Genomic DNA, 27037 nt, shown 5'->3' on the forward strand with positions numbered 1-27037 from the left:
ATGTTTCATTGCAAGGCTTGATTCCCAGATTATGAACCATCATTGTTGCACGCTCTCCAAATTCAGTAACTTTTATTTTAATATCTGGTCACCAGGGCTAAACAGAGCAGCCATTTGACCATAACTGTAAGAAAAATACAGCCTTTGGCTTCCTAGTAGCCTGCTATAGGTATCTTTCAGCATCCTTAGGAGGTATTAATAAATAACATTCTGATACTAAATGAAAACCCAGCAATGTGACGAAATGAAAGTACAATACAAGAAAAAGATATTTCAAAGTGTAAATCTATAAGCTTATAATTATAGAAATTGGATTGTACTAAAATGCTACATGAGAAATGAAATTTAATCAGTTGAAGTATACAACTTTGAATATGTATCACAGCATTTTTTTTAATGGAACCATGAATTTTCTTTTGCCTCCAACTTACACAATACCATTCCTGTTATGCAGCATGTTCTGAGTTTGGGGTTTATTTGCTTGAAATATGTGTCGCTTTATATAGGAAATGTAATACCTGTAAATTCAGGTTAGTGAGAATATAGGTACTATTGCTTGTGGAGGGAAAAAAAAAAAGAAAGATTTACAGGTTATTATATTTTATTATTAGTATATACAAATACAAGTATCTGCTTACCAGCTACCTGTCTGCACGTAGCTTTGAATGCAATAGATACATGTTGACTGTTCTTCAATAAAGGGTATAATTTTCTGTTTATTAATCAAAATGTTCGGATAATTTTGTTTCTTTTTTTTTTTTTTTTCCAAGTTACCATTTACTCTAATTTTTCCTTACAAACTTTCCATTGTCCTTCATCCCTAATTATTACTTTCCAGGGAGAGCTCCCAGCTTTATTTTGTTTCTGTACTGGACATCTCTGAGCATGCTCTATTTCACTATGATTTGTTTCTGCGGGATCTTCTATGTGTCTCAGTACATCCCTTATTCCCATTCTTCTGTAAATGTCTAGAAACTGCTTTTACTTTGGGTCATTTATCGTTATGGTGTCAAAGTACCACAAATGGGGTGCCCACAGGCAGAGCTCAACACTTCAGCTTCTCTGTCTTAATTTTTTTCTTAGTTTACTTCATTCTTCCACTTTCTCATGCTTACTTGCCCCAAAAACATGTCCGCATTTTGACCCTTTCTCCCTCACCTCTCTTCTGAGTAGAAGGGCAGAGTAGAGAAGGTGGCTCCTTTAGGAAAGGACCTTACTGAACCAGTGGGCACTAATCGTCAGTCAGGGGTGCTGCCTGCACTCTTGTTAATTGCAACTCTTTTGAGAACCTTTCCCACTCACTCATTGTCTCAACTTTCATGAGCAATATTTTGTAGTTGTTTTGTCAGATGAACGATTTTTCACCAAATCTAATCCAATCACCCCAGAAAGATTCAGATTAAGGAAAAGACTTGACAGAGAAGCTTATAGAGATATTGGGCTGCTTCTTTGCACTGGAGAGAGCTGTCAGTGTGCTGTACCCATCCTGTGGTAGTCATTGCCTCTCCCAGGCATCCTCCCTCATAGTAATCATGCACCAAGATGACAAAAAGACTAAGCTACAGTTAAAAAGTACATTAAAAAAGTGAAGAACAGCAGTGCTTCTTGCTTTTAATTTGAGGACCAGACAGTAACTTGGCATAGCTGGGAGGACTCGCATGTTTTGCCACATGGGTGGTACAACAAAGTGAGTCATGACAACATGCTTCTCAAACTGGCGAACTTCCCAGCCACATCCCGGGTGTTTTCCTGATGCCTCTCTGTTCCTACTGACCCTGCTAAGCCCCATGATTTCAACACTGCAGAGCCTGTGCTGTGGCAGGTCATGGACCCCCAGACTGCAAATCATCTTTCTCAGGAACCAGTGTTATCTGGCTTTGCAGTCTCATGTATCACTGATAGCTATGATTTTGCATCATGATCTCCACTTGTGAAAGTCCTGGATGAAACATGGATTATTCCCTGTGATTCCTTGTCACTTACTGATGATCAGTGGTGGGAGACAGGCTGTAAAGTCCACCTGCAAGGGAGAGAGTAGCTTTTCTTTGTCTGAAACAGAGCCAGGAACAGTATATCACTGTCCATACATATTTAACTCAGAGGAGTGACTCAGAATTTGTCTTGCTGAGGTGTAATTTTGAAAGCTGATGTTTGGAAGTAATTTTTCTTCACTGAGTGTAGCTGCTATCAGAAGGCAATTGGTAGTCCTGTTTTGACTGTATTTTTGCTGATTGTAGAACAGTTAATTCAGTGCTTTGCTGAAGTCTCCAGTAAAGTTTTTATGTTACCATGACACACAGAAATAGAAGCGCTGTTGTCAAGGTGATGTAGCCAAATTATTACCACCCTGTTGTTTCTGATTCAATAAGAAAATACATGAGAATTTTGGTGTTTTTTAAAATGTTTTCACTAAAAGTTTTAATGCTGTTTTAAGTAGTGAAGAAACAACAGCGAAACAACAGCAAAACAACAGCCAAAGCAATCATGCCAATTCACATGAATGAGGTAGAATTAATTGAGCAGATAGCATTGAAAATAGATTTGTCCTTCAGCTTCTGCTAGGGGCAAAGGTGAGAAGGAGGAGAGAGTTTTGTAATGAGAGCCATGTTGATACTATTATTTGAAATAGCTGCAAGCAGAAACCATGGATAATAATCTCCAAACTGTAGAGGTTGAAAGCGCCGAGAAGCTAAGAATGACTGCAGCTGCCTTGAGTGGTGGTGGAAAAAAGCCATGGAGTTGTGAATAGTTTATGCAGATTGAATATAATCAGAGTTGAAATGTGCAGTCATGAGGTTTGAGATCCAAGAAGCAGGTGGTACACGTGTCTATATCAGGATTTTGGAGGGGTTTCCTGGCATGAACCAACTTAAAGAATCACAGGCTAAAGAAACAGTTTTGATATCCACATTTTGATAAAACAAGTGGTCCATCCCTTTGAACACAAAACTACAGTCTTCTTGAAACATTCAGTGAAGCAAATTGTTTCTGTTTTAAAATAATGCTTTAGAACTCAATGCCTCTTTTTTTTCCTGGAAGTGTTAAATAGAAGTTAATGACAGAGAGGAAATTATTTCCAAGTTTTGCAACTGGCAGCCTTTACCAGAGGATTCATGAGCTTTTCAAATACATTTTTATTTAATTTAAATTGTGGCTTGTCAAGGACTGGGCAACCAAATGTGTAGAGAATGTGGCCAAGGTAGGCATACTCAGAATGGTGTATGACCTGATTGTAGCCTGTAGATCTCTTTAATGTTTTTTTGTTTTTTGTTTTTTTTTTAAATCTGTATTCACCAGTGTTTTTCTTCTGTATTCTTAGCAGAAAATAATCACAAAATTATTAATATTTTAATTGCAGCTTCAGTGGTCTCTTAGTGATGGGATTTCTTAATTTCTGTTAAATACTGAAGAAGAAGAAACAGTAACAGTATTGAATAAACACCCTTGTGACTTTTGAGGCATTTAAATATTTTTCCATAGCAAATGAAAAACATTTAAAAGAACAAGTATATTGATTATCAAGTATATTGATTATGAATCTGAAAGCAGCTCTGTTCCTTCTTGACTAAAGGAACATTTTATTGGTGAGTTAGAAAATTTTGAGTTCACTTTTCTGTTTTCCATTTCTAAGAAATAATTTAATATATGGATAGATAGATAGATAGATAGATAGATAGATAGATAGATAGATAGATAGATAGATAGATAGATAGATAGATAGATAGATAGATAGATAGATAGATAGATAGATAGATAGATAGATGGATGATGGATGGAGGGAGGGAGGGAGGGAGGGAGGGAGGGAGGGAGGGAGGGAGGGAGGGAGGGAGGGATGGTCCAATGCAGCATCAAGTCTAGTGAGCATCAGCTGTGCGGTTTCCTTTCCATTTCCCCTTTCAGTTGCCAGCTGAAAAAAAAGCTTATCAGATACTGATTCAGTATGAAATTGTGAGCCAAGGCACTGATCCATCTTCCTCAAACCTTTTCATTATAAATTCTGTTACTAGAAATTAAAATCTTGGTATGCTGTCACTTCAGTCCACTTTCCTACCTGCATATTCATGCTGATCACTAGCTATTCACTGCATGTGTGTGTTTAATAACCACTCTGTAATGCTGCCTTTTTTATCCATTTTTCACAGTTTAGTTATTCCAGCTGGAAATGAGTAAACCTGCCAAAAGATTAAAGAAATGGCTTCTTCATTATTTATGTAGTGATTGCTTATCACTGGTCAGACAAGTGGATTGGGATTTAGGTGACCACATGTCAATATCTACAGTTTTGACATCTGTATCTATGATAAGCCTCCCAGGTTCCCTTTCTAGAGACAATGGAGACAAAAATGCATTTTCATGGTGCACTATCATCCCAAGCTTCTAAAGCAGATCAGATGATTTGCACCCTAGAAATGCCAGGTTTAGTTGATTGTAAATGGAAATAAGTCTAGCTTAGATGTTGGCTTTGTAGATGTCCAAAGGTAGATGATATGAGTCCCATCCCTGTGCTCAAATTAATCATAAATGCCCAGAGATTCTGTGCAATGACACTGTTAACGAGAATGTACTGTGGCTGGGTCTTTTGATGTAACAAAACACAGTGCAGTGATGATCATGTACTGTTCAGCACAAGTACCAAAAGCACTACAGTCATGTTAGGACTACTTTTCAAATGCATTGGATTACCCTGCTTTTCACCTTGACTAAGTAGTACCAGGGAATTAGCATGTTCACATTCTTTCCAACAGATCCATTTAGCAACTGCATTAATACTCTGATTGTAGCCATACAGAGATGGTGTTTAATATTTATGTTGGCAGATGAATATAATGTCCTTGACCAGATTAGGTCCTGCTATGCAAACCAGCATATATCAGATTGGTATTATTATTACTGTTATTGTTGTTGATAATAATAATAAAAACAACAACAACCATGATACTATTCACCCATTCTTGTCCAAGCAAGCTCACAAGGAGTTTATAAACATTGAAAAGGGAGGGACCTGAATGGAAGTAGCTTTATCGAGCAGTGACACATGGCAAGGGACTTTTGCATTAAAAAGGGTTAGAGAAAGTGACAGATGTTGACTGCTGAAACATTTTTTAGATTCTGTAGTTAATTTAGGATATTGCCCTAACGGTGATTTTTCCTGTGTGTTTCTCCCCCTTAGGATGATTTCCAGCATGCAGCCTCAGAAACCAACTGGGAGTCAGTCACAAGCTCTATCTCAGTAAGTAATTTCTCACTGTTTTACCCATGGATGGATTGATAGGGTGGCTTGAATCCAACTCAATAAAATGGCATCTGCACAGAGAAACAATGTATTCACCTTTGAAAGAGGATGAATAAAGCTTTTATCCAAATGATACTGGATTCAAACAGTGTTTTTAGGGATGTAAGATTCAGGATACACCTTTAGCTGTTGTAAACACAAGAGACAGCCATTGGGAAACATTTCTTGCTTTCAAACCCATCCTGTCAGTATGAAAATACAAGATACAAACTTAAAATTTTTAATCTTGACTTAAATGGAAGCCTATATGTAAAGCAGGCTGACAGGAAAATGGATTTGGCCTTTCATTGTCAATACTGAGAAATTTTTTTTAAGTGTTTCCAATAAAATATTATATCTGAAAATATTATATGCTGAATTACTCCATATTCAGCAGTGAATTGCAACTTGGGAGAAAAATTAAGAAAAAAAAAAAACCTAAGTAATCTAATAGAAAATTTTAATTTTTCTTTTCATTACATTTGACTTGTGTCATTGGCAAAAATCAGTCCTCTCTGCCATTTCCCAGTGCTGGGGAATGGCATAGTAGCAGGAAAATTCATAATATGGGCAGTTCTCCTCTGTGTTCTTTACTTCCTGCTCCGCACCACGTCTCGGTTCTTGTTACCTCCTCTTAAAACACATGAGATGGGATTAAGTGCTTAAAGCAGACTTGAGACCAATGTCTGAAGCATTCATGGAAGAGAGCTTAGTGATAGCACCTTTGTTACAGTAGCATCCAGGAGCAGCTATTGAAGGAGCAATAAATAAAATCTAGGTAAATTCTACTGATCGGGGTCCAAGGCAGCAAGCAAAGAGAAAACTCTGTGCTGCAAAATTAGATCTTAAACCAATCTCACTTGTGTTTACTCTTGAATTTGCAAATGACACTTGCCCTTCATCATACGATTCATTGATTGCCTGGAACCAACTGTGCTGAGTCTTGAGGAGTGATGTTAGCACGGCTGAGATCTACTGGATGTGCCAAGCAGGAGATGCTAGAACAGTTTTACTAAAAGACACAAATTCATTTTTCATTCTAATGTGGGCTTGGGGAAAAAAAAATAAAAATCAATGTGATGGAATATTTTGTTTAAAAATATGGTAGGCTGATGTTTGAAAAAGTAAGCCTAGGGCTCCCTCATCAGGTAACTATGTAAAAGAGACTAAGCCTATGGTAAACGCCATGTTAGTTCATATCCTTAACATCATAAAATGCACAATATACCAAAGAATAACCCAGTATCCTTTTCATATTGAAAAATCAAGTTCCTCTTTTTTCATCTTCTGGGTTTTTTTCTGAAAAAAATGTTTTTAATGTGTTGCAGCTAAGGAAGTTCAATATAAATATTACAGGTAGCAAGCTGATGCCCAAGGTCATGGAAACCTACAGCTAAACCAGAAGCAGAACCTCGGTTTCATTGGTTTTCCCATGTCATTCCCTATCTAATAAAATATACTTTCTCCAGCACATTGCACCCACAAATCCTTTTTATCCTCAGAGAAAATAAGGCAGGGAGATTGAGCAATTTTTCACAAAAGCACCAAGGAAAATATCTGAGGACATCCAAGTTCTTCAGAAAAGAAAGATTCAGGGATTCTGTTATGGTCTTGAGAGGCAGAAGGACAGACTCAGACCTATCAGTCTTGGACAAGAAGACATACAATTTTGCTGCTGCTCAGGTAGCATGGCAGGTCTGAGTTCTTTCTCTCAAACCCACAAGTAACCCAAAGGCTCATTTTAGTATATAGACACATTGAAGCTCTCAGAATGAAAATTTTAGAGTGAGCAAATTCTGACTTCCATGTCCAAGGTCATATCACAGAGTTATATTTTGGTTTGGTTTTTTGTTTGTTTTTTTGTTTTTTTTTTGGGGGGGGGGGGGATTCTCAGGAAGTTAAAAAAAATGCTTCCGCCCTTAACCCATCACGGCAAACTCAGGGGAAAAAAAGGAAACAAAATCCAGCTCCTTATAAGGTTAGTTTCCATTATATGTAAAGTAATTTTATGACCAACAGAAATCTGTGGTGCACATTGAATTGCCTGTCAGGCTCACAACAGAGATAGGAAAGTGAAAAGACTGAGTGAACAGAAATTAAGGGCAAGAGCACATACCAAAAAAACCAACCTTTGTGATGCAGTAAATTAAAAATGTATTGAGTGCTTTTAAGAAGTTCAAAGGAGGTACATAATGTGGAGGATCTTGGCTCCTCATTGCTGCTTACATTTTCTCTTGCCCCATCTTTGGATGTGATCTCAGAAGTCGGATTACGAGGAGCACAAACTCTCAGGAAGCCAGTGCTTCATTCTTGGCAGGACAAAAGAGAGGCAGTTGGGTTGGCAGCTTTGAAGTTGCTTTCGGGCCTGTCACATGATGTTGCTGCCAGGAGGCTATCTGAGCTGTTGAAATAATTCCTCTTGATTTGGCTGTCACTGAGAAAAAGTTAAGCTTTCTCCTGTGTTTGAACGAGGCTGCACAAATCTCTTGAGTAAGAGCTTTTATATGAAAAGAAAATGGGGAATCCCAGCTGCCTGTATGAGTTTGAAATGCTCTGCATATTCACAGCTCGACCTCCACTTCTGTCATGAAATGTACAGTTGAACATGTGGGAATAAACCTCCTCCACTGAGTAAGCCTGATTTTTATGTTCCTGTTTCTTCAGCATCCTTGAACCCTCTCTCACTTTTGACAGGCAGTCAGGGTTTGATCTTTCCCTACTGGACTTCCATGAGCTCCACCAAGCTCTCTCCTCAGTAAGAAAGTAGTATATGCCAGAAAACGTCAAAAATTGTTAGTTTTGTGATATAGCTTATCATTAAAGACAAGTGTTTTATTTTAAAAGATTTTATTTTAAAATATATATACTTTAAAACCCTTATAGGGGAAATTAAAGGACACAATCTTGCAAACAAATGAGTGAATTTACTCAAATGAGTAGACCCTCCCATTATGGACCCAACTGAGTGAGGTTAATCACAAAGATTAATAGCTTAATATATGCATTTACTTGGGAGATGAGGCAAAACAAATATTTTGGGAAGCCATTAATTTTAACTGGCATATTTCTGCTGCATTACTTCAGAGCTGGGTTTTCATGAAAGAATTTAGGTTTCTAGGCGTTTCTCCCTGATGTTTCAACTTACAAAACCAAACAATTTGTATGCTGTGCCTGTGGTTGGAAAAAATTGATTGTGGTCCATCAGAAAGTAAGAGATCTGCATGAATAGGTTTTTTGTACATATTTTACATGCTATTTGTCCTTGTGCTTGGATAAGGGAAAACGTGATATCAGGATAGTGATATATTGTGATTCTAAAGTAAGAATTTTAAAAATGTTTCAAGTCCGCTCCAGTAAAATTGAAAATGCTGCAATCATTCTTTTGAAGTCAAATTGTGCCAGAAGTTCATTGGGAACACTCAGAAAATGGTACTTGGTCCTTACTGGTAGAAAATAAACATTCCATTTGGTGTTATGATATAATTGTGAGGATATTACTATCTTGGAGATCCAAATATTCATTGTTACAGTGCTGAGATCATGGAATTGTAGAATGGCTTGCATTGAAAGGTTCTTTAGAGATCACCTAGTTTCAATCCCCTTGTAGTGGGGAGGGATGCCTTTCATAGGATCAGGCTGTTCACAGCCCTCTCCAACCTGACTGTAAACACTCTCAGGGATGGGACATCCACAGACTCTTTCAGCACCCTGTTCCAGTGTCTCACCACCTTCACAGTAAATCTCATCCAGACCTATTCTCCTTCATTTTAAAGCTGTTCCACCTTGTCTTATCGCTACCTGCTCCTGTAAAAAGTTTCTCTTCATCTTTCTTGTAGGCTGTCTTCAGGCACTGAAAGGCCACAGTTAGGTCACCCTGATCCCTTTTCGTCTCTAGGCTGAACAATTCCAATTCTCCTAGTCTTTCCTCAGTCCTTCTAATTATCTTGGTGTCCTTCCTCTGGACTGCCCCCAGCAGGTCCCCATCCTCCCTGTGCTGGGACCCCAGAGCTGCTGCAGCCCTGCAGGTGGGGTCTGAGCAGAGCAGAGCAGAGGGGCAGAATCCCCTCCCTGGCCCTGCTGCCCACGCTGCTCTGGATGCAGCCCAGGACACCTTTGGCTTTCTGGGCTGGGAGTGCACACTGACAGCTCATGGCCAGCCTCTCACCCACCAGCACCCCCAAAATCCAAATACCATGTTTTTTCTGTTTGTTTAGTCAGCTGTATTTTTGGTGAAAGGTCAGTTCAATGTCAATTCATCAGTATTTTGTAATACATTTAATTTTGGTTAGCAAAGGGCCATTTTTCCAAGTCTCTAACCATGCCAAATTTGTTGTCCAAATTGACCAGAGAAAAACAGTCTAGCAGACTTTTTTGCATTTGTCTTTCTCTGCTGTGTTTTCTGATCTGCCTCATGTGAAATAACCAACAGAACTGGCATCTCCGTATCTGTGGCCATGGCCATCATAGCGCTTTCAAAAGACATTTTCATTACATCTTTGTATATGTTCAAACCATCATTCCCTTTGAGGAGTGCGTGTAAATACTAACAGTCCACCAGTGGCAACACTTTTGGTCCCTGCATCTCCTCTGGGATTTGCTTGGGAGTTTCTTGGTATCTCTTCTCCTTACAAAAGGAAAACACAGGTATAAGAGAGTCTTGGCTCAAGGACTTGGAAAGATGGCCCAAAGTAACTGTTTCATTCAATAATGAAACAAGTGTGTCAATAATTGTTTTCAGTTGTTTAAAGTGGTGCTGTAATTTATTCCAAGTACACTGAGATGTATGTCACTCTTAGGGGGTATCCTATCCCTCTCCATCAGTGACTGACCCTACGCTCACGGCAGAAGCACTGGATCAGACCATTGCCGCATTTGACACGGTGGAGGATCTGCTCAAACACTTTAACCCGGACTCCTGGCAAGAAGATCTTGAGAATCTGTACACAGACAGTGGGCATCATTACCGAGGCAGGAGCTACCATGACAGGAAGTCCAAAGGTAGGAAAAGACTTTGGGACATACGCATACTTTGGGACAAGGGCAAGGTACCACCAAGGGCAAGGTCCCTACAACCAGGGACGTGTCGTTTAATCCTTAATCAATTTCTAGGTAGGATCTCACTTGAGAAATCAGACTGAAAACTTCCCTTTTTTAAGATAAATTCACAAATAAAAACACAGATCCACATATAAAGACAGATGGTTCTCAGCTTTACCCTCTTAAGCGTTCCTTTGTGTGTAAAGCGTGGGGCTCCTAATTACCTGTGTTATCATCCTTCTTTAAATACCCTGCTTAGGGACTGTTCTCTGTTGAGTGAGGAGTAATCACTTTTATCACATTGTGCTTAGGGAAGCATCTGGTGCAGACACCTGTATGTGCAGCTGTTTTTTTAGGATGTGAACATCTCACTGTTTTTCACTATGTTGGCAAGGAACATTGTTGTGGTTTAACATCTTTGTCTGTAATTGAGCAAAGCACACATTTCTGGGTTATGTTTCTTGTTTCCTTCTGTTAGTTCAAATCATCCACCAAATGGCACAGCAAAGGGGAGTTTAGCTGGCAGCACAAAGCCATAAGGATAAAGAAACACTATTGAGAAGACACAGTTGTGCTTTGGGGCAACCATGCACTGAAGGGCCTGATGAAATTGCCTTTTGTGAGCAGTATAGATGTTGGAGGTCTGTTAAGATTCTCCAGGATGGTGATCCCTGTAGTTTTCACAGAAGATCTGGAGTGAAGAATTTTATTTGATTCCTCTTGTTGTAATCCATTTTCAAGTTGTGTATTCACATGCATTCTTCTTTAGAACTTTAAAATTGTAATTCCCAAATCACAGTTCCAATTCTGTGTAATCTACCATTTATTTACATTTCAGATCCCACCCCCATACATTAAGCGAGGAGGGAGGGAGAATTGTAGTTCAGTGTTCATAACATACTTGTTATCAAATTATGAGGCTTTGGTCTTAAAAGTGATGTATAGACTGCATTAGTGTTAGGGAAAACTGTGTCAAGAAGTGTTCCCAGGCCCCAAAAATACAGTCTATTTGCTATTGCTGGGCATGAACCAGGATCTGGCAGAGGCCACCTGCCATTCATGTGTCTACCTTAGCTTGGAGAGTAAGAGATGAATGGTAGGAATGTGGGCTGTCCTGTGGCTCTTCTCCTTGGAGTAGGAGAATAACTTCAGGTACATACGGTTTATTAGGAGACACGGTACTGGTGTACAGTTTCCAAGACAGGTTGGCTTTCTTTGTTTCTGGGCTCAGCACTTCAAAGGAATCTGTGATAAAGCCCTGAGCACCCATTCAGCAAAAAGTAAACTGCTTTACTCTCTCTTGGCACCTCAAAAATTTCAGGTAACCACCACAGCTGTTGCTGGGGAAAAACTTCACCAAAGTGTTACTGCATGACTTTCAAGAGTGGTTTGATTCTTATGGGGGTGTGTGGAACATGATCTGCTGTGTCCCTTACTCATCCAAGCTGGATTTGGCACCAGTAGATATGTATAAAAAAGAAATGAAGGGTCTGCTCTGCATTTAATAGAAGCTGATTAGAATCCTGGATCTTGTACTGATTCTATTCTCCAAATATCATTTCATTCTCAGATCATATTTGGCCCACTATCCCTTATATTTAAATAACCACATAAATATAAAATAGCATTTGATGCTTTATTGATGATAATTATGCAGGCTACAGGTATCAGATTGACCTGGTAGTGCTCAGAAAATTCAGATGCATAACATTTTTTCCGTTTATTGTAAATACAAATCAGCTTCTTGTGTAGCAAGGAACTAAACAGATTTCCAGTTACAACTTTAATACTTGATTTTTTTTAAATAGGATTTTTTTTTTTGGTAGTGGTTTGGTTACAGGGAAAAAAAAAAAAAGTTTAAGAACAGTTTTCCTTTTATTTTCAAACTAAAGGCCAAATTCCCTGACTGTTAGCAGCTCTCTGGGCTGAAGTACCTCACCATAATGAAATCTTTTTAAAATTTCAGTTAAGAATTTTTATTTAGTCATAAACTTCTGACAAGATTAAAGGCTTGTTCTTGGAGGATGTGAGGAGTAAGAAATAGCTTTAACAAATCCTTAAATTAGAAATGCTTGGTGGCTTTTAAATACAGACAGTGTGGATCTCTGAGGAATGTTTATAGGCACTGGGGTAACCTTGCAGCAAAGAGAGCAGTAGATTATATCATAATTTATTTCAGATACCTATCTGTTTCGGCTTACAGCTTGAGCTTTATTTTTTTTATCCAAAGTTAGAATAGCCCTGAGGCAAGTAGGAACAATTTGATGTAATCTCTGCCTATCTTTCACAGCATTTTCAGATCTCGCCATATAAATGGCATAAATTAATCACTAATAATTTCACTCCTATCCAACCTTCTGCACATACCAAACTCTGGTAAAAATGAGCTAAAAGAGGCAGTGTTGCTGAATACTAATTCTGATAGCAGGGATAGGTGATAAATTATATTTAAATGGTGTGTTTTCTTAATTTGCCTGTTAATAATCTACAAATATCAAGATCAGGCAGATAAGAAGACAGTATTTTATCATAGATGAAACTCACAGAATCAGGGAATAGATGAAGTGGGAAGACACCTCAAGAAGTTAAACCCTGCCCCTCCTCAAGGCAGGGTCATCAATAGAAGGTTGCTCATGACCATGTCAAGTCAGTGTTTCAATATCTCCAAGAATGGAGGCTGCTCAGTGTCTCTGGAACCACTCTCTGAACAAAGATAAACAAACAAACAAACAAGAAGTAGTTTCCAACATTTAAATATTTTCTTATTAAGATTCCTTCTTAACATGTTTTCCTATGTTAAAATTTGAGTCCAGAACCTTTTGTTCTTTCAAAGTACACTCCAGCTCCATCTTTGCTTCCTCCCATCATTGCTTCGTTGATGGACCGAAACAAACTATGAGGTTCAACAAGGCCAAGTGCTGGGTCCTGCCCCTGGGTCACAGCCACCCCAGGCAGTGCTACAGGCTGGGGGCAGTGGCTGGGAAGATGCCCAGTTAAAAAAGGACCTGGGGATGCTTGTCTATAGCAGCTGAGCATGATGCAGGGTATGCCCAGGTGACCAAGAAGGCCGATGGCATCCTAGCCTGGATCAGCAGTGGTGTGGCCAGCAGGAGCAGGGCAGTGACCGTCCCCCTGGACTCGGCACTGCTGAGGCCACACCTCAAATGCTGTGCTCAGTTCTGGGCCCCTCAGTGCAAGAAAGACATTGAGGGGCTGGAGCGTGTCCAGAGAAGGGCAGCGGAGCTGGGGAAGGGTCTGGGGCACAAGTGCTGTGAGGAGCAGCTGAGGGAGCTGGGGGTGTTTAGCCTGGAGAAAAGGAGCCTCAGGGGGGACCTCATCACTCTCTGGAACTGCCTGAAAGGAGGGTGCAGCCAGGTGGGGGTCAGCCTCTTCTCCCAGGGAACAAGTGACAGGACAAGAGGAAATTATCTCAGGTTGCACCTGGGAAGATTTAGATTGGATATTGGGGAAAATAATTTCACTGAAAGGGTTGTCAGGCACTGGAATGGACTGCCCAGAGAAAGTTGTGGAGTCACCATCCCAGGAAATGTTCAAAAAGTGTGTGGATGTGGATGTGGCATGTGGGGATATCATTTAGAGATTATTATGGCAGTGCTGGATTTCTGATTGTATTTTTGATGTCTGAAGGTCTTTTACAGGCCTAAAGATTCTATGATTTTTTGTATTTGTACACATTAATATATGCATATACAGATCAGTCCCTTCCTGGATATCTCTTGCAAGTACCTGAAAGTTGAACAGTGTGTGGATTGAATCTGTATTTATGGTAACTCCATTCAGTCTACAAAATCTGATCTCACACCTCTACAATACTGATGCAATTCTATTGAGTTAAGTGCATTTCTTTCTATTGAAATGAAAATTGCATTTCTGTTGAAATTCCTTTATGCATTTCTCGCTATTGAAGTGAGATACTGGTATGAAATGTGTCTCACTAACTAGCACATGAAGTTTGATTTATGTTCAGCAAGGTTTGCTGTTAACCATTCCAGTGAAAGGTGACTGTAAAATCCCAGTGCAGTCCAGACTGGCATAACAGGACAGAAAAGAGAGAGGGAGAAGACACATAAAGATTTTCACAATTCTGGAATGAGAGGCATTGTATAAGCTATAAACTGTGGTGTACACCTACATGAAAACATGATAGACATTTCAAATAACCTCTGCAGTTGTAAATATAAAGGTTTGCTACCAATTTCAGCATTTTAGAAATTCTGAAAGTACGAATATTCAGCTTTATGTTCATCCTAGCCTCTTAAAAAAAAAAAAGCATATCATACCAAAGTATATACTTTAAAATAATTTCTTTTACATTGCTGTAATATATTGCTGACCTCAGTGACATAGTAATTGGGTTATTACATATACATACATATACATATACATATACATATACATACACATACACATATACATATACATATACAATTATATTATATTACATATATCTAAAAAGGTATCACTGGCTATTGGGTTATTTAATACTGTTCATGGCTAGAACACAGGTAAAGAAGTAAACATCCATGCTTCACAATTGTGATGATCTTCTTCACAAACAGGTTTCTGTTTTTCTAGAGTCATAAGGGGAGTTCAGTCATGTTTAAAGGAAGTATCTTCATCCTAGTTTAAGTTTCTGAAAGCATGAATTTGTCTGGTTAATAGTATTAGAAGAGCATCTAATACCATTGTAAACAATCATCAGCAACAATCCAGCCATCAATTAAACATTGTTTAACTTTTCCCACATACTTGTTTTCAATTATGTTTTGCTGTTGTCTCTGATTTTTTACCTCCCATTAAATAAGGTTTTTAAATTCCAAAAAGACCTCCAGCTGTGAAATGGCTTATGTACAAATGAAGAAAGAAAGGAAAAAGGACAAGTTCACTGTTGCTCATCATAGAAGTAAATCCAAATGTCATGGGGCTGGTACCCAAAGAAAGGGGTTGTCTTTAGAAAGAAATGAAGTGTTTTGTTTTGTTTTCCCATAAATAAACCTTGGAAGCAGGAACACATGTAGATAGATACATTTGGGTAATTAACAAGACTACCCCTTCTTCTAAGCTCATTTTCTTTTTAGGAAATAGTACACAAAAAGCCTTTGGCTATCAGAGGAAATTAATCAGGTGGGACATTCTTGCAATAGCATCTGTCTGCAGTGACAGCTTTACAAGTTAAATAAATAAACACTTGCTGGCATAACTGCACTGCTCTCTGGAAGGGGGGTAGTGACGTCAGACAATGGTTCTTCACGGAATGTTTTTTCTGTTCATTGCCAAATCAGTTCCCAAGATCAGTCAAGTTTCACCATGTCCTTAACAATAGTTTCTAATTCTCATTACTTAAAATGGTCTAGCAAGAAGTTAAAATTTTAATGTTATTTCTCAGAGGCTTGCAAGCACTGGCCATATTTTTGCAGTAAATTACTGCAAACGTCCATGCACTCTTCCTTGAAAGATTCTGGGACAGCTGCCAGCAAGTTTCAGTGCACCAGACAGGGAGTGCAGGCACCACAAATGCTGAATGCTCGCTCATGCATGGCAAATTTGAATATTCCAAGTACATGGAATACCTTCTTAAATAGCTGATAATTTAAAGTATTCCCTGTGCTTAAAAAACCAGACTATTTCCCCCATCCATCTTCAGTTAGGAACCAAGTTGTCTGTTGCTTTCAAACTGCACACATTCATTCATTTCACAATCCAATTCAGATCTACATTCCTACCTTCCCCCTCTGTGACAAATGAGATTTTCCCTCGCGTGGTACACGATGTAATTGTTGGTCACTGCAGTGAAAGATTTTCTTATTAAACCCTTTTTTAAGATGCTAGTGAAACTTACAGCATGTTATTTATCACTGAAATAAGCTGCTCTTTTCCATTGATTTCAGTGAAGCTGTGTCCAATAGTTTGGCCTGCTTTTGCTACTTGACCTGTACCACACCTGATAATTGGTTTGCCAGTCCATAATAGGCCTATATATTTTGCCCTTTGTTCCATGGAAACAGCTATAATCCTACTGAAATCTTGATCTTTCGTTCCTCTAAAATAATAGTTGCTGTATATTGAGGAGGTTTGTCTTAGTGCTGTAAAGTAAATAGAAATTGCATGATCTGCTAAGCTCCCGTGAGAAGGATTTAGACAGCTCCCAGGTTTTCAGGTATATTTAACAAATTGCTTATGCTTAAGCATGTGCAGTGGAGCAGTCAAAACCATCAGCCATATGTGTTGAAGTCTAGAAGCCACAGGGTTTGGTCTAAATTTGGTATGGAGAATTATTTCATCAATGTCAGAGCATTTATATGATTCAACCAGCAGAAGATGTGACTGGGAAATTACATTTCATTTGTTATTGCCTTATAATTGTGAGGATATCATTATGTTGGTAATCCCAGTGTTCGCTGTTATATTATTGAGATCATAAAATCACAGAATGGTTTGGATTAGAAGGGACCTTAGAGATCATCTAGTTCCAATGCCCTTGCTGTGGACAGAGACCCCTTGCACCAGATAGGTTGCTCAAAACCTATCCAACGTAGAACACTTCCAGGGATGGGACATCCACAACCTCTCTGGGCAGCCTTTTCCAGTGTCTCACCAGCCTCACAGTAAAGAATTTCTTCCTAATATCTAATCTAAACCTACTTTTTTTCAGTATGAATCAATATCCCCTTGTCCTACTACTACTTGCCCTGAAAGTCCCTCTCCATCTTACTTGTGAATTTTCCACCTCAAGTTCAGCCACACCATAGCTTCAGTCAAATACAGCACTACTCTGAATGTCCTTCATGGCTTTTACAGTGCCTCTAGTTTACCTGCCGATCTTTTGCAGTATTGACCCCAGCGTTACCCTGTGGAGAATACAAATACTAGCCAGCTACCAGTTCTACTTGAAATTGCTGGCCATTTTCCTCAAGTCTCTCAGATATTCCAGTTACCTACTGAATTTATAGTCCACCTATTCCATTATATCTCAAAAATTTGGATGCAAGGATGTTATTCATCGCTTTCAAAAATCAGCAGATGTTTCTGCTACTTTCACCTCATCCAGAAAGACAGATGTCTCATCAGAGCTGACTCTGAAGTTGGTCTTGTTAAATATATTCTGGATGTTCCAAATCATTCCCTTGTCTGTCATGTGCCTGGGCATTGCTTCCGAGATTTCCCCCTTAATTTTATCATGGGCTGACCAGTCTGCAGCAACCCAAATCCTCCTTGCCTTGCTTGTAGATAGCTTTGACATGCAGTATAGGAATACCATGGCAAGGTGGCTGCCATCTCTTACACCTTCTCTCTGCACTGTGACAGATGCATGAAAAAAGTGTAGAACATTCAGCTATGATGATGCTAAGACCATGTGTGAATTTGGAATAGATAAAGTGTTAAAAGCAACCCTAACAGACCACCTGTCTCTTTAAAATTAATCAATGACCAGCTGCAGAAGCTTTCTCCTCAATCTTTAAGGCCTCCCCTTTTCAGAATAAAACATGACATTAGCTGCAGTCTCTGATTTCAGTGCCTACCTCTGATTAAGATCACAGAATCACAGAATATCTTGATGAATGCTTCAAGGTAAATACATGCCATAGAGCTATGTGAAATGGTTTTAAGCAGAGGATTTAAGGGAAGGAAGGGGTAAACATTGGGCCCCAAGTATCCAGGTTAGTGGTCCAGTGCATCTCTTTTATGTTTCCCTTAGTTTTAAGCTGTCTCTGATGAAGACATTCTATAATAATACTTGGGAATTATTTTCATCCAGTCTAAAGAACCTTTTAGTTCTAGTTTTAAATTAAGGACTCCAGTGGTTTCAGTCCTTGATAAGTAAAGCAGCTGGATTTCACACCAATCACACCAAGGCTCAGTTACATTTTAGTCACAGCAGTGAAGTGATGCATGAAACCATCTGTACTGTAAAATCTCATTGTTATATGGATAAGGAAATGGACTAGCTCCAGACAGTAAAATAACCCAAAGACAGGAAAAAATGAATATTGAAGCTTTCAGCAGAGAGAGTTGTTCAGAATAAAATGTGTTCTTTTGTTAGGGAGCAATAAACCATGATCTAGAGCTTAGGATCTAATTAGGCAATGGGAACTGTTCTTGTCTGTCAGTGTGGTGCTACCAGAGTACAGTATACACTGTTCACAGAGTACACTGCATGCTCACCTTATTCTCACCAAGCACTGCAGTTCTGTAGACCAGCGTAAAAAAGACTGTAGGTGTTTACCTCCAATTGAATTTTAATGGAGGATGACTTGTGTGTCTCTTAAATTGTTTATTTAGGCTTTTCTTCTCTGCTTGACATTACTTATTTTCATGTTTTCAACATCACTAAAATGAGACTGCTTATCAAGTATCTCATAGATGTTCCCCTGGATTGCTGTAGTGTCAGTGTGGATGATCCAGGTTTTCCCCTCAAGCAATCTCATTAGTGATGAAGGCAGAAAATTTCCAGCTCTCTTCTTCCTTCAGTAGATTTTTTTCTTCACATCAGTTGGCTGAAATGAGTACTAGCCTGATAGTGTTTGCTTTACCAGTTAACAAAGCTGATGGCAAAGGTCCTGATGAGAATGTTTAGAGGTGTGGGAAACACTTCCCTGTGGAAAGAATTAGCCTGAAGCCTGCAGTGAGAAGAGGTGGCTTTGAAGAATAACAGTGGAGAAGGAAATATCATCTGTTAAAACAAAGAAATCAATATACCCTGGACTTGCCAGTCCTGGCTTAGGACACTCACAGTGTATTTTTCTCTTAGTGAATGAGTATACCACCAGTCCCATTGATTTTGTGCTTATAGCAGGAGGATGATCTATACCTCTTTTGGAGAGATGCTAGCTCTCTGGAGAGAACCACTGAGATTTCATGGGGGGATGTATCATAATTGCTATAAAATAGCAATTTATCTGCTAAATTCCCATTGACTGAGATAACACCTTGTCAGGAAAGTGAATCTGCTATGATTTTCTATAATAGCACTTCTGACATTTAGGTACCCTTGCCTCTCGCATATCAGCCTTGTGAATATCTCCAGGTCAAAATGTAAAGGTGCATGATACTTACAAATCAACAGCTTTTTCAAAAATTAACTTAGTGATGTTGACAAGGCCTGAGTCTCAGAAAATATGAAGTGTCTTTGTTGTAAGTTTTCACATATTTTTGTTAAAACACAAGCATAAGTGTTCTCAGAACCAGAGGTTATGTTGACCCATTAAACAGGCCCTGGAAATCTGATATGTTCACAAACTAGACTGTTACCTCAGTTCTCATTTGAGCCATCCCTATTTTCCTTTTGATGCTTCTGTTAGCAAATACTGTTTGGAGTCAAACTCCACACAAGCTCACATGTCCCCCACTCCTGAATGAATTACTGACCTTTGAACACTTAGTTGGTGGACCGAATCCTAAGGAAAGAAGAAGACAGAAAAGGAAGGAAAAAGAAATCTATTTCTATAGAAAGAGAACTCATTAAATTTGTTTCTTTCCTCTGTGTCACGATTGTGGAAAATATATTTTAAAAAGCGGGTTTTTGTTTTGTTTTTGCTTTACAAGCTAAATCTAGAAACAGCATTTAAACTCACATTTGATAGTCTGTAAGTTATTTTTATGGCTGGCTTTACCACTTGTTTACATGACAGATCGCAGATACTAGGCATTTAAACTCCAACCAACTACTGGCATTCAATGGGCCTATTAATTTTAATTGTATTTATTTGTATGCCTATTATAGTAACATTTACCAGATGAAATTAATACTGCTTAGATTGGTTTCTCCATCTAAAAATGAATTATCTAAATTCTATTCATAAGCAGTACAGACAGGCAACTTGAGAAAAAAGTCATGCAGGCTGTTCTAAATGCTCTTGCCCAGGAAGGGATGAATCACTCTCCAAAAATGTTTCTCTACTGACCACAGGAAAGGCCTTGTTTTTGCCCATAATAAAAAAGTAGATCTTAGTATCTAAGAAAGGCAGGTATAGACAGAGGGAGGGAAGAGAGTAGCAGAGGTGGAATCTCTTGCCCAAGGATCCAGCGATGAGTGACAAAGCAAATAAGATGGCCAGTCTTCAGCTTTCAGTCCAGTTTTTTACTGCAGACCTTTCCTTCATCTTTATGGTCGGTGTGATCTGTGCTATGGCAGTCAGTGGGAGAAGGATGACAGCCTGGATGGCCACCTCTAATGATTTAAAATTGGTAGGTTTATGTTTATCTGTTCAGAAATCACTCCTATGGTTCACATGTCTTTGAACCAGCACCCCATCACTCAGTGTTATTGGCTGCCTGGGGAGCAGCATAAACCAGAGGAATGTCCCACTCTAACCTCACCAGTGAAACTTCTTTTGCATTGCAGTTGACCTGGACAGGTTGAATGATGATGTGAAGCGTTACAGCTGCACTCCGAGGAACTACTCTGTCAATTTAAGGGAGGAGCTGAAGCTGACAAATGTCGTTTTCTTCCCCCGCTGCCTCCTGGTCCAGCGCTGTGGTGGAAACTGTGGCTGTGGGACTCCAAACTGGAAATCCTGCACCTGCGTATCAGGGAAAACGGTGAAAAAATATCATGAGGTATTTTCATTCTTTCTTTGTTACTTCTTTTGGGTATTTACTGCTTGCATGGATTCTGAAGTCTTTTCACAGAGCTGTGTGTGCTGCTTGTTAATAAACTATGTATGTGTGAGAAAGGGGCAGTGTTTACTTGTAAGTTAACTTAGAAGAAGTTGGAGAGAACTTTTGCAACCTCTGAGTGGATGCCACCACAGCATCCTTGTGAGCTTTGTTTCAAGAATGAGCCTTATGTTGGACTGATTTTTCCCAGTCAAGGACTAATACAAAGTAAATGTATATACCACTGGAAATACTCTTTATAGTAACACAGAGACTTGAGATATTTGACTTCATTTCCTCTTGCTTTAAACTTAGGCTCACACTTGGAAATTACAGTTAAGTCATTTGTAAACTCTCTTTCCTTCCAGATTTATTACTTACAGGGGGCAGCTGAATGATTCAGCCTTAGCTTTTTTTCCTCACTCAGCAAATTTTTGGGAAGGCAAAAATTTTGCATGGAAACAATGCTCATTATTTTAATCCATTCAGAATGCATCTAGAGAGGAAAAACACAAGGAGGGAGCATTTTGAATTTTTTCCTCTAAAGCAGTATTTTCAGATCACGACATGAGCAATGTTCCCTAAAGTGAGCATATATAGGAAAGTTACTTGGTAGCTGCCTTTCAGCTGTTGGAAGGTAGGGTAGCTGCATGCCATGCTGACTTACTTCTGACACATACCTCTTGTAAGAGCCTGATTTACCACTTGGCCTAAGGCCCAAGTGAGAATGGGCTTTATGGACTTTAAACCTGGATGCGATGTAGGCCCATAAGATGAAGGCATTATCTTGAGAGACCCCAGGGCTGCAATAGCAGAGGGTTGTTGAGGATCATAACTTGCCCACACTGTGAGCAGTGTGCTTAATCTTTTCAAAGGCAAGAGATATTTTCTCACACATAACTGCAGAATACAGCGTACTCCACATGCTAGGACTGGAGAACAGTTAATATTTTCTCTAATTTTAAACAAGATGCAGGGGATGACCCTAGTAATTACAGAGCAGAAAGCCTTATCTCAGTGGTAGAAAAGTTAATTGGAAAAAAAATTAATAGGTATAATGCAGCTAGATGACTATGAGCTGATAAAATTAACTCAGAATGCCTTATATATGAATAAATATTTACACAGCACCACAACATTGTACAAAAATGCTAAAAGGACTGGCACCTCCTGCAGAGAGCAAACAGTCAGACAGACAAGATCAGACATGGATTAGAAGCTGGTTAAGAGATAAAGGGCAATGAGGTGGAAGAGACGAGCAATTTTCTAAATGGGAAAGGGCTATCCGAGGGTGCCCCCGGTACAAAGATTATTATTTCATGTGTGTTCAGTCTGGAGGGAGTTGAACAGAGAGGTGGCAAAAATGACAGGTGGCACAGGAGATAACATACTTGAACAGCACAGAAGGCTCTGAGGAATTTCAGAAGGTCTTTATAACTGCTTATAAATGCAGGTTAGAAAAGCAGCAAGCATTAGGACGAGTGGTCTCAATTATTTATTCATATAACACTGGGTGTGTGAGGGGAGGAGAAAGAAATGAAGGGTGGAAATTGGGCTAAAGGTCACACAGTGAATCACTGTGAAAAGCTTCAGAAAAACAGTTGTTTAGTGCAGTGATAAGAAAAAGACAAGTGGCAGTCTTCTGCAGGAATGGAGATGAAGGGGTAATAACACAGCAAATACTGTGGTCTGGATGAATTGGTGGGGAACTTACACTAAGTTTTGACCACTGATGCTTAAAAGGACAAAGGCAGGACTAGAAAAAATAAATAGAAGCAGCAATCACACATCACAAGAGATGTAGGGGAAGATACAGATCAAAAACATTTGTAAGGAAAGTGGCTCAAAAGTTTTGGATCATTTCATTTAGAAAAACAAAATTCTAAAGAGAGGACAGAGTGAAAGATAGGAAATAATGAATAGTAGCTAAAAGAAAATTAGATCTTCCTAAATAATCTTTTCCTTAAGAAACAAACAAGAGAGAGACTGGAAAGGATCTAATTTAGAATTATAAAAGGAATTGGGGTTTTTTTAATAGTAAATCTGTATGGAATTTCAACGCTTAAATGTGAGTTGTGCATCATTTAGATGATTTCTGAAAGAACTAAAAGTCAAATATAAACTAAGGAATCCTGGGTTACACCTGTATCAAAAATTAAGTCAACTGTTGACAGTAGCTAGAAAGAAAAATGCTGATTATAAATACGTTATCAAGCACTTTTTTCAGGTGTTTGGAAACAGCTAGTGCTGGAACACCAGAATATCACACTAGCCAGGTATTGCTCAGCATCAGGATGTCATAACTGCCCCAAATTAATCACTAAATTCAGGAAATTCAACATTCACACAAAAATATCACTACTAATTTATTTTCCTACTCATTTCTACTCTTAAAACCATATGAATTCAAGACAGTGTTTCATCTTTAACATTAAATGGCCTTTGTAAATTTAAATTAAAATTTTATCCCTTAGGGATGAATTAACAGCTCACTGAGCAGATATTTAGCCAAGTGTCTCCCATTAACAAGAGTGGAAGTCATGCAGATGAATTCATGTATGACATACTAAAGATGTGTCCATTCATTTTAGTCCAAAATGTTTTCCACTTTATTATTATTATTAGCCGCACACAGCTAATCATTTTTATTCTTATTCTCCTTTGACACTTTAATTTTACTTAAACACCAGGTGGAAAAGGCGCTGAGGAGACACCTCTCCACATGCCAGTTTTAGAACCATAGAGCCAGTTTACTCTCTTAAAAGCCAATTTAAAACCCACTAACCTTATCCAAAGAGCCTTAGTTGCATAACGAAGGATGGAGTTTTACACTTTATAAAATCCCCAGTACCATTAATTTGGTTAAAAAATTCAGCCTTTTGCTACAGGATGGTACAGGCCAGATTCAAATACAAGTCTCGGTTAATCTGATTTACAGAAGACACCAGAAATATTAGATGGTGGAGCGAAGAAGGTGTTTGAAGTAGCTGAAGCTGAGTCCTGCAGACCCTAGACCCCTTCTCTTGCCAGACTGATTTTCCCTAATTTCTGTCCTGGAGCTTTATCTGCTCAACTCCTGAACCTGCAAGAGCTTTGTGCCTTGTACATGGATATGCTTGTCCTCAAAAGTAAAAATGTTGCTGGAGATCACTTAAAAGTTCCCTGGCATTTCTGAGCTACCCAGTATTTCTGTGTGAGCAAATCAGGCAGGCAAATTTTCCAGAAGCGATAGGCTCCTTTTTGGCTTAGTGGTGAGTGCTGGAGTAGCTGTGGGGACCTTAAAGTCCAGGGTGTTTCTTGAAAGAGAGGCTTCTAGTCCAGAGAGATTTCAAGGTTATCTTCTCCTTATGCTCTAAATGCTTTTTAGTTCTCTCTCAGTTCTCTGTTCAAAGCCTCCCACTGTAATCACTGAGCACTCCCTCCTAGCCTAGCCTCTCAGGACTAATACCTATCATGTGGAGCCTTTAATTTTCCCAAGCTCAGAGTGCTGCTCCGGTTCCCTGAAGGGAATGTACAGCTCTTCTCTATCACAACTGACTGTAAGAAGTGATGCAACAGCAGGGAAAATGAGAACATGAGATGGCCACAATAAAGGGTAGCTTTTTCTTTATTGCCCTGAGAGATGTTAATCTTGAGATCTTTGGTCTTCTTTATAGCCTGGAAGTTAGCCATGACTTTACCAAAATACTCATCAGTTTTCAGAATTGAACGGGTTCATAACTTGGGTAAACAGACAGTTTTATTGGTGGCTTATGTTTTTTTTCCTTGTAGGAGTCTTGTGGGGCTCTGTGGTTTTCCGTGGCTTCTGGGTTTGCTTTGGAACAGAGCAAATACCCTGGACAAATACTCATGACTTACCACATAGTGTCACGAGCCCTTCAAACCAAAGAGGCCAAATCTTGGCAGTGTCTGAAAACTTCTCTCAGGCATAGTCTGCCATAAATGATATGAGTTATGTTGCAATGCTCTGTGCGAGGGAAAGACAAAGCAATACATGATAATGGATGTGGCACACCTTAATCAGAGCTCAGCCCTACTGCTGTCTAACTTTCTAAAGTGAACCTGATATAAAAGTGTGTCTCCCATTGCAGTTCATTTCCTTAAAATGCCTGGAGCTGCTCTTTAAAGAGGCAAAGACTGTAAACCTGGAGATCATTCAGCTCAGAGAGGGTGTGGGGGAACTCAGGCCAGGACTCAGTTCAGCTGTGGCTGTGCTATCAAGCCAGCATGCACCTACCTCAGAGAAACAAGAAATCAGTTTCCCCATCTCATTGCTGTAACTGATGAGATGTGAAATGAGTTTCCATGGGGAATAAGTGCTCTTAAGGTAGCAACCAGAATTTGTCAGAATGTATAAGCCTCTGCAAACACAGTGCTGAACTGCACAGCTAAGGGGCATATAAAAGAAAAAGAAAAGTGGTGATAGCTGATTGCATCTTTTACCTACTTAGTTGTCTCTCCTGTAAAGACTGATGTGTTGTCCACTCTCTATAAGGTGCTTCTTCCCCCACCCCCCCCACCCCACCCATTTTTGAAGCATTATGCCTCCATTCAAGTTTGATGCAGACTGGAGTTTTTCTGGTCCCTTCACAGGACATACATTCAGTTAATTCTCAGAGAGAAGGTTTTGATTAGTGTTAGGGTGGCAATTCCTAAATAACCATTGGCTGCCTTAAGAGAGACAGTAGGTACCCCAGAGAACACAATACTGTATCTTGGCACAAGTTTCTGGGACATAAAAACAGCTTCAGCTGAACCCAACATTGCAAAGGGAAAATGAGACAGAGGGAATATTATACAGGAAAAAAGAGCATGGGAGCACAATAGAGAATTAAAAAGTGGAACTTTAGTAAGGCGAAGTTACTGCAGTGGAGTTAAGAAATGTAACAAATACAATGTGATGCTGTTGGGGCTTTTTTCTTTTATTTTTCAGAGAAATGAGAAGCAAACCTTAAGGAGGCACTTGAGATAGAAGACAGTAATTCTCACCCTGTCCTTACAGAGGGAAACATAAGATAACTGGTCAAAAAATGATCAAAATGCTGCTGACACGACAAAGGGAATTTGCTAAGGGATAAAAAAAGAGCTAGAATCATCAAAGCAGTGTGCAAGGAATATGGTCCGATTGTTGTATGTCCTGGAGTTGATAGTACATGTATAAAGGAGATAAAAGGTTGTTATGGTAATAAAGGCACAGAATTAGCCTGACAAAAGAGTTAATTCATGGAATATTGTACAAGAAGCAGCAATGGGATTTATTTGGAATGCAAGTACAAGGAAATAAAATGAGTCAGAAATGACTGCTAGGTCACGGGATGAGCAGAGAGAGTACAGAAGTGCAGTGAGAGAAAAAAGGCTTATTTTTAACTAGATGAAAAATAAAGTTCTTGTGTTGACATCTGGAAGTTAAGCAAGTGAGACATCCTGTGATATGTGTCAGGACAGAGAGGCAGTTTGTGAAGGAGGAACACCTGTATCTAGTCAGTGCTAAAACAACAGCTGTAGCATAATGCACACATAAATCCTGACAAGATCAGCAAAAGTGAGGGTCTTGTTGATGTCATGTATGTCAAAAACATTGCTTTAGTGAGTGCTTCAGGTACTTGAGTTTTAAGCCAGTTGACTTTTCCCATGTTTGTACTATTAAAACCATGTGCTTCTTATGCATACAAATAAAAAAATAGAAACAATAACCCCATCTATATTTAGTAATCCCTTAGTTTGCCTGCTACCACTGATCAGCAAGCCAACTCCTTTTTCTTGTCCCTGATACCCTGTAATCATGTCTGGTAAGAAAGAATACATCTTTGGGTCTATGTCATTGGTTTAGGCTATGTTCCTACTAGAGTAAAGGTTCTTGTGCTAAATTGTGAACCACATTCCCATAATACTTAGCTTCTTATACTCAGAGCACAGCTAAACCGTGTGTGACCTTTGGATTAGATAACTTTCAGAAACTGCGAAGTAAGATTTTTTATGTCTATCAGAACTTGGATCTGTGTTGAATGTTTTGCACTTTTGATGATTCCTCTTTCATGAATCTCAGACAAGTATAATTTGGTTTGCATGCTAGAATGGTGTTATTTTTAGATGTGCAGAAGGAGATTAGAT

General features: G+C 39.1%; 1 protein-coding gene across 4 annotated transcripts in view; it reads left to right on the plus strand.

The window, feature by feature from the left end:
• Positions 1 to 27037, plus strand: part of PDGFD (platelet derived growth factor D) — a 140440-nt gene that overhangs the window by 105553 nt on the left and 7850 nt on the right. For all 4 annotated transcript variants that reach the window (XM_058863924.1, XM_058863938.1, XM_058863931.1 and 1 more), the window contains 3 exons: positions 5171 to 5230; positions 10069 to 10270; positions 20673 to 20887. In XM_058863924.1, the coding sequence (XP_058719907.1) occupies positions 5171 to 5230; positions 10069 to 10270; positions 20673 to 20887 (477 nt within the window). The remainder of the gene's footprint in view (positions 1 to 5170; positions 5231 to 10068; positions 10271 to 20672; positions 20888 to 27037) is intronic.

This window comes from Poecile atricapillus, chromosome 1, assembly GCF_030490865.1.
Source record: "Poecile atricapillus isolate bPoeAtr1 chromosome 1, bPoeAtr1.hap1, whole genome shotgun sequence".
Taxonomy (NCBI): domain Eukaryota; kingdom Metazoa; phylum Chordata; class Aves; order Passeriformes; family Paridae; genus Poecile; species Poecile atricapillus.